General features: G+C 45.9%; 1 protein-coding gene across 2 annotated transcripts in view; it reads right to left on the bottom strand.

Moving 5' to 3' along the window:
* LOC110538828 (glutamate receptor ionotropic, kainate 2) overlaps positions 1-16,004 on the bottom strand; it is a 247,678-nt gene that overhangs the window by 114,024 nt on the left and 117,650 nt on the right. For both annotated transcript variants that reach the window (XM_036943381.1, XM_036943390.1), the window contains exon 8: positions 3,530-3,673. In XM_036943381.1, coding sequence (XP_036799276.1) covers positions 3,530-3,673 — 144 coding nt within the window. The remainder of the gene's footprint in view (positions 1-3,529; positions 3,674-16,004) is intronic.

Below are 16,004 nucleotides of genomic sequence, written 5' to 3' on the forward strand. Positions count from 1 at the left end.
AGCGTTAGCCTGTGATACAGTGGCCAGGCAGTGATAGTTCAGTGTTAGCCTGTGATGCAGTGGCCATGCAGTGATAGTTCAGTGTTAGCCTGTGATGCAGTGGCCATGCAGTGATAGTTCAGTGTTAGCCTGTGATACAGTGGCCAGGCAGGGATAGTTCAGTATTAGCCTGTGATACAGTGGCCATGCAGTGATAGTTCAGTGTTAGCCTGTGATGCAGTGGCCAGGCAGTGATAGTTCAGTGTTAGCCTGCGATACAGTGGCCAGGCAGTGATAGTCCAGCGTTAGCCTGTGATACAGTGGCCAGGCAGTGATAGTTCAGTGTTAGCCTGTGATGCAGTGGCCAGTCAGTGATAGTCCAGTGTTAGCCTGTGATACAGTGGCCAGTCAGTGATAGTCCAGTGTTAGCCTGTGATACAGTGGCCAGGCAGTGATAGTTCAGTGTTAGCCTGCGATACAGTGGCCAGGCAGTGATAGTCCAGCGTTAGCCTGTGATTCAGTGGCCAGGCAGTGATAGTTCAGTGTTAGCCTGTGATGCAGTGGCCAGTCAGTGATAGTCCAGTGTTAGCCTGTGATGCAGTGGCCATGCAGTGATAGTTCAGTGTTAGCCTGTAATGCAGTGGCCAGTCAGTGATAGTTCAGTGTTAGCCTGTGATACAGTGGCCAGGCAGTGATAGTTCAGTGTTAGCCTGTGATACAGTGGCCAGGCAGTGATAGTTCAGTGTTAGCCTGTGATACAGTGGCCAGGCAGTGATAGTTCAGTGTTAGCCTGTGATACAGTGGCCAGGCATTGATAGTTCAGTGTTAGCCTGTGATGCAGTGGCCATGCAGTGATAGTTCAGTGTTAGCCTGTGATGCAGTGGCCAGGCAGTGATAGTTCAGTGTTAGCCTGCGATACAGTGGCCAGGCAGTGATAGTCCAGCGTTAGCCTGTGATACAGTGGCCAGGCAGTGATAGTTCAGTGTTAGCCTGTGATACAGTGGCCAGGCAGTGATAGTTCAGTGTTAGCCTGTGATACAGTGACCACGCAGTGATAGTTCAGCGTTAGCCTGTGATACAGTGGCCAGGCAGTGATAGTTCAGTGTTAGCCTGTGATACAGTGACCATGCAGTGATAGTTCAGTGTTAGCCTGTGATACAGTGGCCAGGCAGTGATAGTTCAGTGTTAGCCTGCGATACAGTGGCCAGGCAGTGATAGTCCAGCGTTAGCCTGTGATACAGTGGCCAGGCAGTGATAGTTCAGTGTTAGCCTGTGATACAGTGGCCAGGCAGTGATAGTTCAGTGTTAGCCTGTGATACAGTGACCACGCAGTGATAGTTCAGCGTTAGCCTGTGATACAGTGGCCAGGCAGTGATAGTTCAGTGTTAGCCTGTGATACAGTGACCATGCAGTGATAGTTCAGTGTTAGCCTGTGATACAGTGGCCAGGCAGTGATAGTTCAGTGTTAGCCTGCGATACAGTGGCCAGGCAGTGATAGTCCAGCGTTAGCCTGTGATACAGTGGCCAGGCAGTGATAGTTCAGTGTTAGCCTGTGATACAGTGGCCAGGCAGTGATAGTTCAGTGTTAGCCTGTGATACAGTGACCACGCAGTGATAGTTCAGCGTTAGCCTGTGATACAGTGGCCAGGCAGTGATAGTTCAGTGTTAGCCTGTGATACAGTGACCATGCAGTGATAGTTCAGTGTTAGCCTGTGATACAGTGGCCAGGCAGTGATAGTCCAGCGTTAGCCTGTGATACAGTGGCCAGGCAGTGATAGTATAGTGTTAGTCTGTGATACAGTGGCCAGGCAGTGATAGTCCAGTGTTAGCCTGTGATACAGTGGCCAGGCAGTGATAGTCCAGTGTTACCCTGTATGTCACTCTGGATCGACAGTGCAGTGGTGTATAAAGACCATCAGGCTAAACAGTGGTGTCTTTTATGAGGGCTGGCTGGTGTCCACCCTAGTACTGGTCCACAGGCTTAGAGAGAGAGAGAGCACTAGAGGTGGCGAGATGTGAGATTATTTGTGCGGCGGTTCGAGACAAAGAGCTTTAAAATGTCAAAAGCCTCATCCCTCCATTCGTCCTCCCCACCCTCCAGCCACACCACCCCCGAGACAGTGTGAGTGTTAGCAAGGTTCTGGTGAAATCTCACAGAGCAAACAGAACAGGACAGGGTAGCTAGGCTTTACAGACCCTAAATATAGCTGACAGACAGGGACGTTTGGATTAACCACCCCAGTTTCCAGAATCTATCTAGCACACTGAGGAATAATTAGCCCAGATTAAGATCATGTAGGGACATGATATGAAAACAGGGAGACAGGTTTAAGATTAAGATGGTTGCTGCTCTCGGAGAACTATGAATGTACATAATATAAAAATGCAGTTAAAAACAAAGCCTTTTTCTTTCATTTACATTGATTTCTTTGATCGCCCCATTGTGCCCATCCAGCTTGTCTCGCTGTATGTCTCTCTTGTGTCTCTCTCCTACGTGTGTGTAGGCGTTCTCTCACTCTTTCATTCTCTCTCTCCTATGTGTGTGTAGGCGTTCTCTCACTCATTCAATCTCTCTCTCCTATGTGTGTGTAGGCGTTCTCTCTCTCTTTCATGCTCTCTCTCCTATGTGTGTGTAGTCGTTCTCTCACTCTTTCATTCTCTCTCTCCTGTGTGTGTAGGCGTTCTCTCACTCTTTCATTCTCTCTCCTGTGTGTGTAGGTGTTCTCTCTCTTTTTCATTCCCTCTCTCCTATGTGTGTGTAGGCGTTCTCTCTCTCTTTCAATCTCTCCCCTGTGTGTGTAGGCGTTCTCTCTCTCTTTCATGCTCTCTCTCCTATGTGTGTGTAGTCGTTCTCTCTCTCTTTCATTCTCTCTCCTATGTGTGTGTAGGCGTTCTCTCACTCTTTCATTCTCTCTCCTATGTGTGTGTAGGCATTCTCTCTCTCTTTCATGCTCTCTCGCCTATGTGTGTGTAGTCGTTCTCTCACTCTTTCATTCTCTCTCTCCTGTGTGTGTAGGCGTTCTCTCACTCTTTCATTCTCTCTCTCCTATGTGTGTGTAGGCATTCTCTCACTCTTTCATTCTCTCTCCTATGTGTGTGTAGGCGTTCTCTCACTCTTTCATTCTCTCTCCTGTGTGTGTAGGTGTTCTCTCTCTTTTTCATTCTCTCTCTCCTATGTGTGTAGGCGTTCTCTCTCTCTTTCAATCTCTCCCCTGTGTGTGTAGGCGTTCTCTCTCTCTTTCATGCTCTCTCCCCTATGTGTGTGTAGGCGTTCTCTCTCTCTTTCATGCTCTCTCTCCTATGTGTGTGTAGGCGTTCTCTCACTCACTCATTCATTCTCTCTCTCTCCTATGTGTGTGTAGGCTCTCTCTCACTCACTCATTCATTCTCTCTCTCCTATGTGTGTGTAGGCGTTCTCTCACTCACTCATTCATTCTCTCTCTCTCCTATGTGTGTGTAGGCTCTCTCTCACTCATTCATTCTCTCTCTCCATGTCCATCCCTCCCCTGCCTTTTCAGTGGGCCGGTGTGTAATGTATAATACTACGTACATCTTTGATGAGGGCCATGAATCTGTTCCCAAAGCGCCAGGGTTTGTGTCTGTTGCACTGTAGGGAGCTGACAGTGATCTGCTGAGACTGCTGCACGGCCACGGCCACCACGTGCACGGCATCGTACATGAGCGCAGCGTCCGTCTGGGAAACAACAGAGAGAATTTAGAATTTAAATGTTTTATATATACTGAACTAATATATAAAACGCAACATGCAACAATTTCAATGCTTTTACGGAGTTACAGTACACATAATGAAATCAGTCAATTGAAATATATAAATAAGGCCCTAATCTATGGATTTCACATGACTGGGCAAGAGTGCAGTCATGGGTGGGCCTGGGAGGGCATAGGCCCACCCACTTGGGCTGGCGTGGTTACACGTGGTCTGCAGTTGTGAGGCCGGTTGGACGTACTGCCAAATTCTCTAAAACAATGTTGGAGGTGGCTTATATTAGAGAAATTAACATTAAAGTATTTGGCAACAGCTCTGGTGGACATTCCTGCAGTCAGCATGCCAATTGCACGCTCCCTCAAAACTTGAGACATCTGTGACAATGTTTTGTGTGACAAAACTTCACATTTTAAGAGTGGCCTTTGAATGTCCCCAGCACAAGGTGCACCTGTGTAATGATCATGCTGTTTAATCAGCTTCTTGATATGCCACACCTGTCAGGTGGATGGATTATCTTGGAAAATGAGAAATGCTCGCTAACAGGGATGTAAATACATTTCTGGCCAACATTTGAGAGAAATTAGCTTTTTCAGCATATGGAACATTTCTGGAATCTTTTATTTCAGCTCATGAAACATGGGACAAACACGTTACATGTTGGGTTTATATTTTTGTTCGTATAATTTCATCAGTCTGTTGTCCTCACTTGCTTCAATATGTCCACCATTGTTCCTGTACCCAAGAAAGTGAAAGCAACTGAACTAAATTACTATTGCCCCGTAACACTCACTTCTTGTCATCATGAAGTGCTTTGAGAGACTAGTTATGGATCACGTCATCTCTATCTTTTCCGACACCCTAGGCCCACTACAATTTTCAAACCGCCCCAACAGATCCACAGACGCAATCGCCATTGAACTGCACACTGCCCCATCCCATCTGGACAACAGGAATACCTATGTACAGTATGTTCTTTGACTACAGCTCAGCCTAAGATCAGGGCCCTGGGTCTGAAACCCGCCCTCTGCAACTGGATCCCGGACTTCCTGATGGGCTCACCCCAGGTGGTGAGGGTAGGCAACAACATCTCCACCACGCTGCTCCTGAACACGGGGGCTCCACAAGGGTGCATGCTCTGCCCCCTCCTGTACTCCCTGTTCTCTCATGACTGCGTGGTCACTCACATCTTCAACTCAATCATAAAGTTTGCTGATGAAACAACAGTGGTAGACCTGATTACCAACAACGACGAGACAGCCTACAGGAAGGAGGTGAGGGCCCTGGCGGAGTTGGGCCAGGAAAATAACCTCTCCTTCAACATCAACAAAATGAAGGAGCTGATCGTGGACTTTAGGAGACAGCAGAGAGAGCACGCCCCCCTCCACATCGATGGGGCCGCAGTGGAGAGTGTGAAAATCCTCAAATTCCTCTGCGTTCACATCACTGAAAACCTGAAATGGTCCATCCACACAGACAGTGTGGTGAAAAAGGCATTACAGTGCCTCTTCAACCTCAGGAGACTGAATAAATGTGTCTTGACCCCTCTCTAAGACCCTCACAAACTTCTACAGGTGCACCATTGAGAGCATCCTGTCGGACTGTATCACCGCCTGGTACGGCAATTGCACCGTCCGCAAAAGCAGGGCTCTCCAGAGGGTGGTACGGTCAGTCCAAAGCATCACACTGCCTGCCTTCCAGGACATCTACAGCAACCGGTGTCACAGAAACTCAAGGGGCTGAGCCACGGCCTGTTCACCCCGCTTCCATCTAGAAGGCGGAGACAGTACAAGTGCATCAAAGCTGGTATTGAGAGGCTAAAATACAGCTTCCATCTCCAGGCTATCAGACTGTTAAATAGTCACCACTAGGCTGCCTCCGCCCAGTACCCTGCCCTGAACTTAGTCACTGTTGCTAGCTGTCTACCACCCGGTACTCTATCACGCCCTATCTACAGTCGTAGCCAAAAGTTTTGTGAATGACACCAATATTCATTTCCACAACGTTTGCTGCTTCAGTGTCTTTAGATATTTTTGTCAGATGTTACTATGGAAAACTGAAGTATAATTACAAGCATTTCATACTTGTCAAAGGCTTTTATTGACAATTACATGAAGTTGATGCAAAGAGTCAATATTTGCAGTGTTGACCCTTCTTTTCAAGATCTCTGTAATCCGCCCTGGCATGCTATCAGAATTTGTGGGTTTTTGTTTGTCCACCCGCCTCTTGAGGATTGACCACAAATTCTCAATGGGATTAAGGTCTGGGGAGTTTCCTGACCATGGACCCAAAATATCAATGTTTTGTACCCCGAGCCACTTAGTTATCACTTTTGCCTTATGGAAAGGTGCTCCATCATGATGGAAAAGGCATTGTTTGTCACCAAACTGTTCCTGGATGGTTGGGAGAAGTTGCTCTCAGAGGATGTGTTGGTACCATTCTTTATTCATGGCTGAGTTCTTAGGCAAAATTGTGAGTGAGCCCACTCCGTTGGCTGAGAAGCAACCCCACACATGAATGGGATCAGGATGCTTTACTGTTGGCATGACACAGGACTGATGGTACAGAGATGAGGTAGTAATTAAAAAATCATGTTCAACACTATTATTGCACACATTGCATCCACTCAACTTATTGTGTAACTTGTTAAGCACATTTTTAATTCTGAACTTATTTAGGCTTGCCATTTCAAAGGGGTTGATTACTTATTGACGCAAGACATTTCAGCTTTTAATTTATAATTGATTTTATTTTTGATCTAAAAACATAATTCCACTTTGACATTATGGGGTATTGTGTGTAGGACAGTGACAGAAAATCTCAATTTAATATATTTTAAATTCTGGCTTTAACACAACAAAATGTGGAGAAAGTCAAGGGGTATGAATACTTTCTGAACGCATTGTATATATATTACATTTTTTAGGTATCAGTAGAGTCAGAGCTAGAAAGGGCGGCAGGAGGATCAAGTGCACGTGCTGGTTCAGGTTTTTAGGGGGAAGCTGGTTCCACCATTGGGGTGCCAGGACAGAGAAGAGCTTAGACTGGGCTGAGTGGGAGCTGCCCTCCTGTAGGGGTGGAGGGGCCAAGAGACCTGAGGTGGCAGAATGGAGTGCTCGGGTTGGGGTGTAGGATTTGAGCATAGGCTGAAGGTAGGGAGGGGCAGTTCCTCTTGCTGTTCCATAGGTAAAGCACCATGGTCTTGTAGTGGATGCGAGCTTCGACTGGAAGCTGAGGAACAGGGTGACATGGAAGAACTTGGGAAAGTTTAACACCAGGTGGGCTGCAGCGTTCTGGATATGTTGCAGGGATTTGATGGCACAAGCGGGGAGCCCAGCCAACAGCGAGTTACAGTAGTCCAGACGGGAAAGGACAAGTGCCTGAATTAGGACCTGCGCCACTTCCTGTGTGAGGTAGGGTCGTACTCAACGGATGTTGTAGAGCAGGAACCTGCAGGAGCGAGTCGCTGCTTTGATGTTTGCAGAAAATGACAGGGTGACATCCAGGGTCATGCCAAGGTTCTTTGCACTCTGTGAGGGCAACACTGTGGAGTTGTCAACCGTGATGGAGAGGTCTTCCCCAGGAGGAAGAGCAGCTCCGTCTTGTCAAGGTTGGTGCTTGAGGTGGTGGGTTGACATCCAAGTTGAGATATCTGCCAGGCACTTTATTACTGCACTGTTGGAGTCAGAAACAGAAGCGTTTTGTTGCACTTGCGATAACATCTGGAAAATATGTGTACGTGACCAATACAATTTGATTTGATTTTCACAGTTAATTGGATGCCTACGTCACAGCATCGGACATGAACGCAGTATCTGTATGTGGAACAGAGAGACCATGTGTCATCACCGCATCAGAAATCATCACATATTACTAGATCGCCCCACATGTATCAGTCTACAGATGTAGGATCTTAATATGAGTCAGTTTGCTACAACAGGAAAATAATCCTGCAGCAACAGAAATGTGAATTATTATGTGGATTCTAAGTAATGGAGATTTTTGTAGGGGTTGATACATTTTTCTAAAAGGGAATATCAAGTCTAAAATTTCAGTGTCAATTACAAAATCCATAAGCCTTTTTAAACCTCAAATATACTACAAGTTTTAAATGTTCTGCATTGCAGGAAAGTTCTCTTGCAACAGGGTGATCAAATAAAGATCCCACATCTGTTCATGAGAGCAACGTCTGTCTGTGAAACAACAGAGAGAATGTGTCCTCATGTCATCACATCACCGTCAATAGGCTACATCACACCAACTCAGTGGGATGTCAACCATCAGAAATATGACACCAGCTTCCGTCTCCAACAAGAGAGACAATGTGTCATCATCCCCGCCAACCACATCACAGATCATTCATATCATCACATTATCACATCCCAGTCAATGGAATGTCTGTGCCATATAGATCTCATTTCATTGGGATGTCAACCATTCAAACTGTTTTATCCTCGTTGCCTACCTAACTTAGTTGTACTGTGAGACTTCCACCATGAAGATGCACAATGTTATTATAGGAAACAAAAAGAGAGGAGCGAAAGGAACAGGGAAGAGGGCAAGAGAAGCAAAGAAAGGGCAATTTTCTAATATGCCAAATAACCATGGCGACATGACATCTACAGCACACAGCACATTAGACAAACAATCATAAAAAGGTATGATAAACCCAGACATCTCTAATCTCTGAAAACACACTGGGTGTGTACCAAATGGCACCCTATTCCCTACATAGTGCCCTATGGGCCCTGGTCAAAAGCACTGTACTATATAGGGAATAAGGTGGCGTTTGGGACTCTCTCAGAATCTGCAGCTTACTCCTTCACTCTCTGTAATAATAAACGGCTGACAGTAAACAGAAGTGCGTAAGGAGACTGATATGAGAGCAACTTATCAGAGAGAAATGCCAGTCATCCACGCTCCAAGTTCCATACCCCTAATTCCACAGTCCCTCAAAAAAATCTAATTAGTGTTTGTCTCGCTTGATTGGAAAGCAATCAAAATAGCTCCTTACGTTTGCTGTATGGACATCATGCCTGGGGGTTGCCGTTGGAAACCGCAGTTCTGCTGAATAAATCAGGACCTAAACCTGTCATTTCCCCACCCTTGTCCTGATTGTTTGCCGGAAGCGGTTGCGAAGGCAGTTTGGATGATAATATGGTGTTGCGGGTGGTTACTGTCAGTCGTGTCATGGTGTGGGAGTTTAGGAATAAAATGTGTGATATTAATAATGTCTATTTTAGAAGGTGTTGATAAAAGAGAAGTGAAGCTGCTGCAGGGTGGGTGACACTCTGGAGGACAGGGGGGGTGGAATGGTGTGGTCGCCAGCTGCAGAGTGACAGTCTGTCTTTTCCTGAGGGGTGGAGGGGGTGAAGGATAGGTAAGGGGCAATTCTATGCTGTCCACACTGCCTCAGTAACCCAGAGAGAAGTGTCTTTATAATCACTCTGGTTTAGTGTGGCACCTGTCAATCACAGTGCAGAGAAGGTGGGCCACGGAGTGGACTGGCTGGGACGGGGAAGTGGGGAGGGTGGTTTAAGTCTGAGATGCCATTATTACTACTGCTGACACTGTGATTTTTCACTGTGGTAAAAGTGTGTTGGATGCCATGCTAGCGGGTGGTTTGTGGGATGAGAAACACACAACTCAAATGAACATTCACAGGGAACAATGCTGCCGCAATTAGCACCCCTACAGCCAGTTCCTAATGGACAACTAGCACCAATGTGGATCTACTATAACTAGTACAGAAAAGAAAGAAAAACAACATGTAAATAAGAAAAAAGTATTACCAAGAAAAAATACAAATTCAGCTAGTTTACACAAGGTTGAATGGATGTAAAAAGTGAAAGTGAAGAAAGACAGGAAGTGTGGGTGGGTGGGGGGGAAGGGGAACTGTGTGAATTTTGGCAGTGAATGCTTGAGTGCTTTTCTCTCTTTTCCCCAGTGCTGTGTGAGCCTCTGAAGAACCAAGCAGGCAGCAAGCCTTGCAAATGATTTAGCAACAGCGCCACTTCACTCTATAAACATCTCATTAAAATCAATTATGTCACTCCTGAATGAAATTAAAGCTAAACGCTTTAAAAGCTGGCTTTTCCCTTGTGTCAGCCAATATGAACATTACACCTGACGCTGTCTATTCTTCCGCCTCAATCTGCCTCCTTCTCTTCTCTCTCCTCTCTCTCTCTCTCTCTCTCTCTCTCTCTCTCTCTCTCTCTCTCTCGCTCCTGTGCGCTCTCTCTCTCTCTCTCTCGCACTCTCACTCTCTCTCTCTCCCTCCCTTGTGCGCTCTCTCTCTCTCTCTCTCGCTCTCTCTCTCTCTCTCTCTCTCTCTCCCTCTCTCCCTGAGAGATAAATCAGAGAAAGTATTCAGACCCCTTGACCTTTTCCACATTTTGTTAAGTTAAAGCCTTATTCTAAAATTGATTAAATAAAAATAAATCCACAGCAATCTACACACAATACCCCATAACGACAAAGCGAAAAACAGGTTTTAGATATTTTTTCAAATGTATGAAACCACAAAACAGAAAAACCTTATTTACCTAAGAATTCAGACCCTTCGCTTTGAGACTCGAAATGTAGTTGTTTCCATTAATGATCCTTGATTGGATTCCACCTGTGGTATATTCAATTGATTGGATATGATTTGGAAAGGCACACACCTGTCTATATAAGGTCCCACAGTTGACAGTGCAAGGTCAGAGCAAAAACCAAGCCATGATGTCAAATGAATTGTCCGTAGAGGGCACAGATCTGGGGAAGGGTACCAAAAGATGTCTGCAGCATTGAAGGTCTCCAAGAACACAGTGGCCTCCATCATTCTTAAAAGGAAGATGGTTGGAACCACCAAGACTCGTCCAAGAGCTGGCCAAACTGAGCAATCGGGGGAGAAGGGCCTTGGTCAGGGAGGTGACCAAGAAACTGATGGTGACTCTGACAGAGCTCTAGAGTTCCTCTGTGAAGATGGGAGAATCTTCCAGAAGGACAACCATCTCTGCAACACTACACCAATTACACCAATTAGACCTTTATTGTAGAGTGGCTAGACAGAAGCCACTACTCAGTAAAAGGCACATGACAGCCAACTTTGGCAAAAGGCACCGAAAGACTCTCCTGGTCAAGAACTACAGTGTTAGTGGTGGCTGTTTAACAGTCTGATGGCCTTGAGATAGAAGCTGTTTTTCAGTATCTCGATCCCTGCTTTGATGCACCTGTACTGACCTTGCCTTCTGGATGATAGAAGATTGAGTTGGAGGCGTGCATGGCCACGCAGTCATGGGTGAACAGGGAGTACAGGAGAGGGCTCAGAACGCACACTTGTGGGGCCGCAGTGTTGAGGATCAGCGGGGTGGAGATGTTGTTACCTACCCTCACCACCAGATGGGTTAGGGCAGTGTGCATTGTGGTTGCGATTGCGTCGTCTGTGGACCTATTGGGGCGGTAAGCAAATTGGAGTGGGTCTAGGGTGTCAGGTAGGGTGGAGGTGATTTGGTCCTTGACTAGTCTCTCAAAGCAAATCATGATGACGGAAGTGAGTGCTACGGGGTGGTAGTCGTTTAGCTCAGATACCTTAGCTTTCTTGGGAACGGTGGCCCTCTTGAAGCATGTGGGAACAGCAGACTGGGATAAGGATTGATTGAATATGTCCGTAAACACACTAGCCACCTGGTCTGCGCATGCTCTGAGGACGCAGCTGGGGATGCCGTCTGGGCCTGCAGCCTTGTGAGGCTTGACACGTTTAAATGTTTTACTCACATTGGCTGCAGTGAAGGAGAGTCCACAGGTTTTGGTAGCGGGTCTTGTCAGTGGCACTGTATTGTCCTCAAATCGAACAAAATAAGTTGTTTAGTCTGTCTGGGAGCAAGACATCCTGGTGCGTGACGGGGCTGGTTTTCTTTTTGTAATCCGTGATTGACTGTAGACCCTGCCACATACCTCTTGTGTCTGAGCCGTTGAATTGCGACTCTACTTTGTCTCTATACTGACGCCTAGCTTGTTTGATTGCCTTACGGAGGGAATAAATACACTGTTTGTATTCGGTCATGTTTCCGGTCACCTTGCCCTGGTTAAAACCAGTGGTTCGCGCTTTCAGTTTCACGCGAATGCTGCCATTAATCCACGGTTTCTGGTTTGGGAATGTTTTAATCGTTGCTGTGGGTATAACATCGTCAATGCACTTTCTAATGAACTCGCTCACCGAATCAGCGTATTCGTCAATGTTGTTGTTGGACGCAATGCGGAACATATCCCAATCCACATAATCGAAGCAGTCTTGAAGCGTGGAATCAGATTGGTTGGACCAGCATTGAACAGACCAGAGCGAGGGAGCTTCTTGTTTTAGTCTTTGTCTGTAGGCTGGAAGCAACAAAATGGAGTCGTGGTCAGCTTTTCCGAAAGGAGGGCGGGGGAGGGCCTTATATGCGTCGCGGAAGTTAGAATAACAATGATCCAGGGTTTTACCAGCCCTGGTTGCGCAATCGATATGCTGATAGAATTTAGGGAGTCTTGTTTTCAGATTAGCCTTGTTAAAATCCCCAGCTACAATGAATGCAGCCTCAGGATATGTGGTTTCTAGTTTACATAGAGTCAAATAATCAAGTTCATTCAGGGCCATCGATGTGTCTGCTTGGGGGGAATATATACGGCTGTGATTATAATCAAAGAGAATTCCCTTGGTAGATAATGCGATCGACATTTGATTGTGAGGAATTCTAAGTCAGCTGAACAGGAGGACTTGAGTTCCTGTATGTTGTTATGATCACACCACGTCTCTTTAATCATAAGGCATACCCCCCCGCCCCTCTTCTTACCAAAAAGATGCTTGTTTCTGTCGGCGCGATGCGTGAAGAAACCAGCTGGCTGCACCGACTCCGATAGAGTCTCTTGAGTGAGCCATGTTTCCGTGAAGCAAAGAACGTTACAGTCTCTGATGTCTCTCTGGAATGCTACCCTTGCTCGGATTTCATCAACCTTGTTGTCAAGAGACTGGACATTGGCGAGTAGTATGCTAGGGAGTGGTGCGAGATGTGCCTGTCTCCGGAGCATGACCAGAAGACCGCTTTGTTTGCCTCTTTTACGACGTCGTTGTTTTGGGTCGCCGGCTGGGATCCGATCCATTGTCCTGGGTGGAAGGCAGAACACAGGAATGCGAAACGAGGCGGCCATCTCTGTCGGCGCCGGAAGACAATGTTTGGAGGAAACCTGGCACCATCCCTACGGTGAAGCATGGTGGTGGCAGCATCATGCTGTGGGGATGTTTTTCAGCGGCAGGGACTGGGAGACGAGTCAGGATCGAGGGAAAGATGAACGGAGCAAAGTATAGAGAAATCCTTGACGAAAACCTGCTCCAGAGTGCTCAGGACCTCAGACTGGGGCGAAGGTTCACCTTCCAACAGGGCAACGACCCTAAGCATACAGCCAAGACAAAGCAGGAGTGGCTTCAGGACAAGTCTCTGAATGTCCTTGAGTGGCCCAGCCAGAGTCCGGACATGAACCCGATTGAACATCTCTGGAGAGACCTGAAAATAGCTGTGCTGCAAAGCTCCTCATCCAACCTGACAGAGCTTGAGAGGATCTGCAGAGAAGAATGGGAAAAACTCCCCAAATACAGATGTGCAAAACTTGAAGCATCATACCCAAGAAGACTCAATGCTGTAATTGCTGGCAAAGGTGCTTCAACAAAGTACTGAGTAAAGGGTCTGAATACGTATGCAAATATGATATATACAGTGTTTTTAAATAAATTAGCAGCAATTTCTAAAAACCCGTTTTTGCTTTGTCATTATGGGGTGTTGTGTGTAGATTGATGAGGGAAAAAATGCTATTTAATCCATTTTAGAATAAAGCAGTAATGTAACAAAATGTTTTTAAAAAGTCAAGGGGTTTAAATACTTTCCAAAGGCACTGTATGTCACGTTAGGATAATACAGTGCATCACTACACCAAACAAAGAACCTGCCCTCGCCATTGACAGACATTGGCTTCAGATTAAAAAACTAAAATGCAGGAAGCTAGGTTAAATGAAAATTAAACTATTCATTCATTCATTACTTAACATGCTAATCATTTGATTTCGTTTTTAAATCACGTATAATGATGACTCTGATCTGACTATTCCCAAAAATCACAAGGCCTACTATTAAAGAAAATAAAGATAACAAGTCTAAAGAAAAATGTGGATGTGTCATTTATCCCCTCAATGAAGTTAAACTAGGATGTGTCATTTATCCCCTCAATGAAGTTAAACTAGGATGTGTCATTTATCCCCGCAATGAAGTTAACCTAGGATGTGTCATTTATCCCCTCAATGAAGTTAAACTAGGATGTGTCAATTAGCCCCTCAATGAAGTTTAACTAGGATGTGTCATTTATCCCCTCAATGAAGTTAAACTAGGATGTGTCATTTAGCCCCTCAATGAAGTTAAACTAGGATGTGTCATTTAGCCCCTCAATGAAGTTAAACTAGGATGTGTCATTTAGCCCCTCAATGAAGTTAAACTAGGATGTGTCATTTAGCCCCTCAATGAAGTTAAACTAGGATGTGTCATTTAGCCCCTCAATGAAGTTAAACTAGGATGTGTCATTTAGCCCCTCAATGAAGTTAAACTAGGATGTGTCATTTAGCCCCTCAATGAAGTTAACCTAGGATGTGTCATTTAGCCCCTCAATGAAGTTAATTAGTGTTGGAGGATGAGCCAGATTAAGGTAGCAGTGGGCTGGATGATGATGATGGTGATGTGTGTTGGCAGGGTCATCTTTTATTTGGGGGCTAGGCTAGTCGTCTGGGTGCTGGTGTTGTTTTGCCTGTAATGCCATGCCATGCGCAGGGCCCCTGGGGGGCCTCTGGCTCTCCAGCCTCTCTGATTAAAATCTGTCTCTCACCAGCCAGAGCTGAGGCCCCGGGCCTGTGTCTCCTCACCCTCTCTCCCCTCTCACTCACATCTAAATCACCCTGACATTCCCCCTTCCCTCCCGCCTCTGTCTCCCGTCTCTCTCTGCTCTCTCTCTTCTCTTCTTCTCATTCTCTCTCCATCTCAACCCCCCGCTTGCTCTCCCCATAGACATGATATCTATTAGTGGGCAAAACAAGCACCAAGATCCTCTGTTCTGCCGTGTTGTACTGCCATGTTGTTGTAGGCCTTACTGCGGAGAACTAGAGGGATGTCTAATTGTGGAGGCAATCGTGACGGTGCATATTCCTGTGAAATTTAGAGTTAGATAAACTGAATCCTGGTGTTGATATGAGATCGGTGTGTCTGTGTTTCAGATATCCTGACTACACCCTGCTCATCCAGGTAACATAGTCAGCAGGAGCAGAGTGAGCCCCCTCCAATCCATCCATTCCTCCCTTTCTCTACACCTCTAGTCTCTCCATCAGCTCCAATTCTCCACAGCTCGCAGGAGCAGGCCCAATAACACACACACAGCCTCTTGCTGATAAGTAAGTAAACTTTAATAAAGGCTCTTTATTGAGCTAAATGAATCATAAAATTGGCCTGTCTCTGGGTGTTATTGTGGGCTGGCATATTGAGTAAGGAGTTTGTTACGGGTATGTGGCAGCCTAGGGGGAGTGAAGGTGACAGAGAGAACACGGAAGGACTTACTCAATGACTTACTACAGCTTTCAATCAACCCTGGCTGTTGTCGGCATGGCCAGCTGCAGTGCACTATGGGACTGTGGAGGTTCTCAGGAGGAGACAGGGGAGGGGCCAAACTACAGGTCATTTAAATGTCTCCATGGCACCGTGGAAGGTTTCTCTCTCAGTATAAACTAGATGTATGTTAGATGTTTCTATTCTATTGAACAACCTGAATACTGTTTTGTGGCTGTTCAACACTATCGAACAGTATAGTAAACATTAAACAGTGTTTAAACAACTCAGAGAATGGTAAGTGGTTACAGCAGAGACAGAGTGAGAGTGAGTGTGTGTGTGTGTGTGTGTGTGTGTGTGTGTGTGTGTGTGTGTGTGTGTGTGTGTGTGTGTGTGTGTGTATGTGTGTGCCAGTTTTGAGCAGAGAGAGGACTCCGTTGAGGCTGTTGCTTATTTCTGTGACTGCCTCAGGCCATATTCCAGATGGTTTAATGTTCTTTGCTTTAAACCAAAATGAAACATTTTACTTCTAAATATTTCCTATGGAGCTGACTGTTCTCCTCCAATCTGCCTCTGATGACCTCTTACAAATTATAAATGTAGAAAAATCTCTGTTCAACTAAAGGTAATTTTATGTTTGAAGATAAAAGCGGTCAATAAAAGGAAGTAACAATAGAACAGAGTAAGAGACCGACTGCACCTTTAAC

Source organism: Oncorhynchus mykiss, chromosome 2, assembly GCF_013265735.2.
Source record: "Oncorhynchus mykiss isolate Arlee chromosome 2, USDA_OmykA_1.1, whole genome shotgun sequence".
Classification (NCBI taxonomy): Eukaryota; Metazoa; Chordata; class Actinopteri; order Salmoniformes; family Salmonidae; genus Oncorhynchus; species Oncorhynchus mykiss.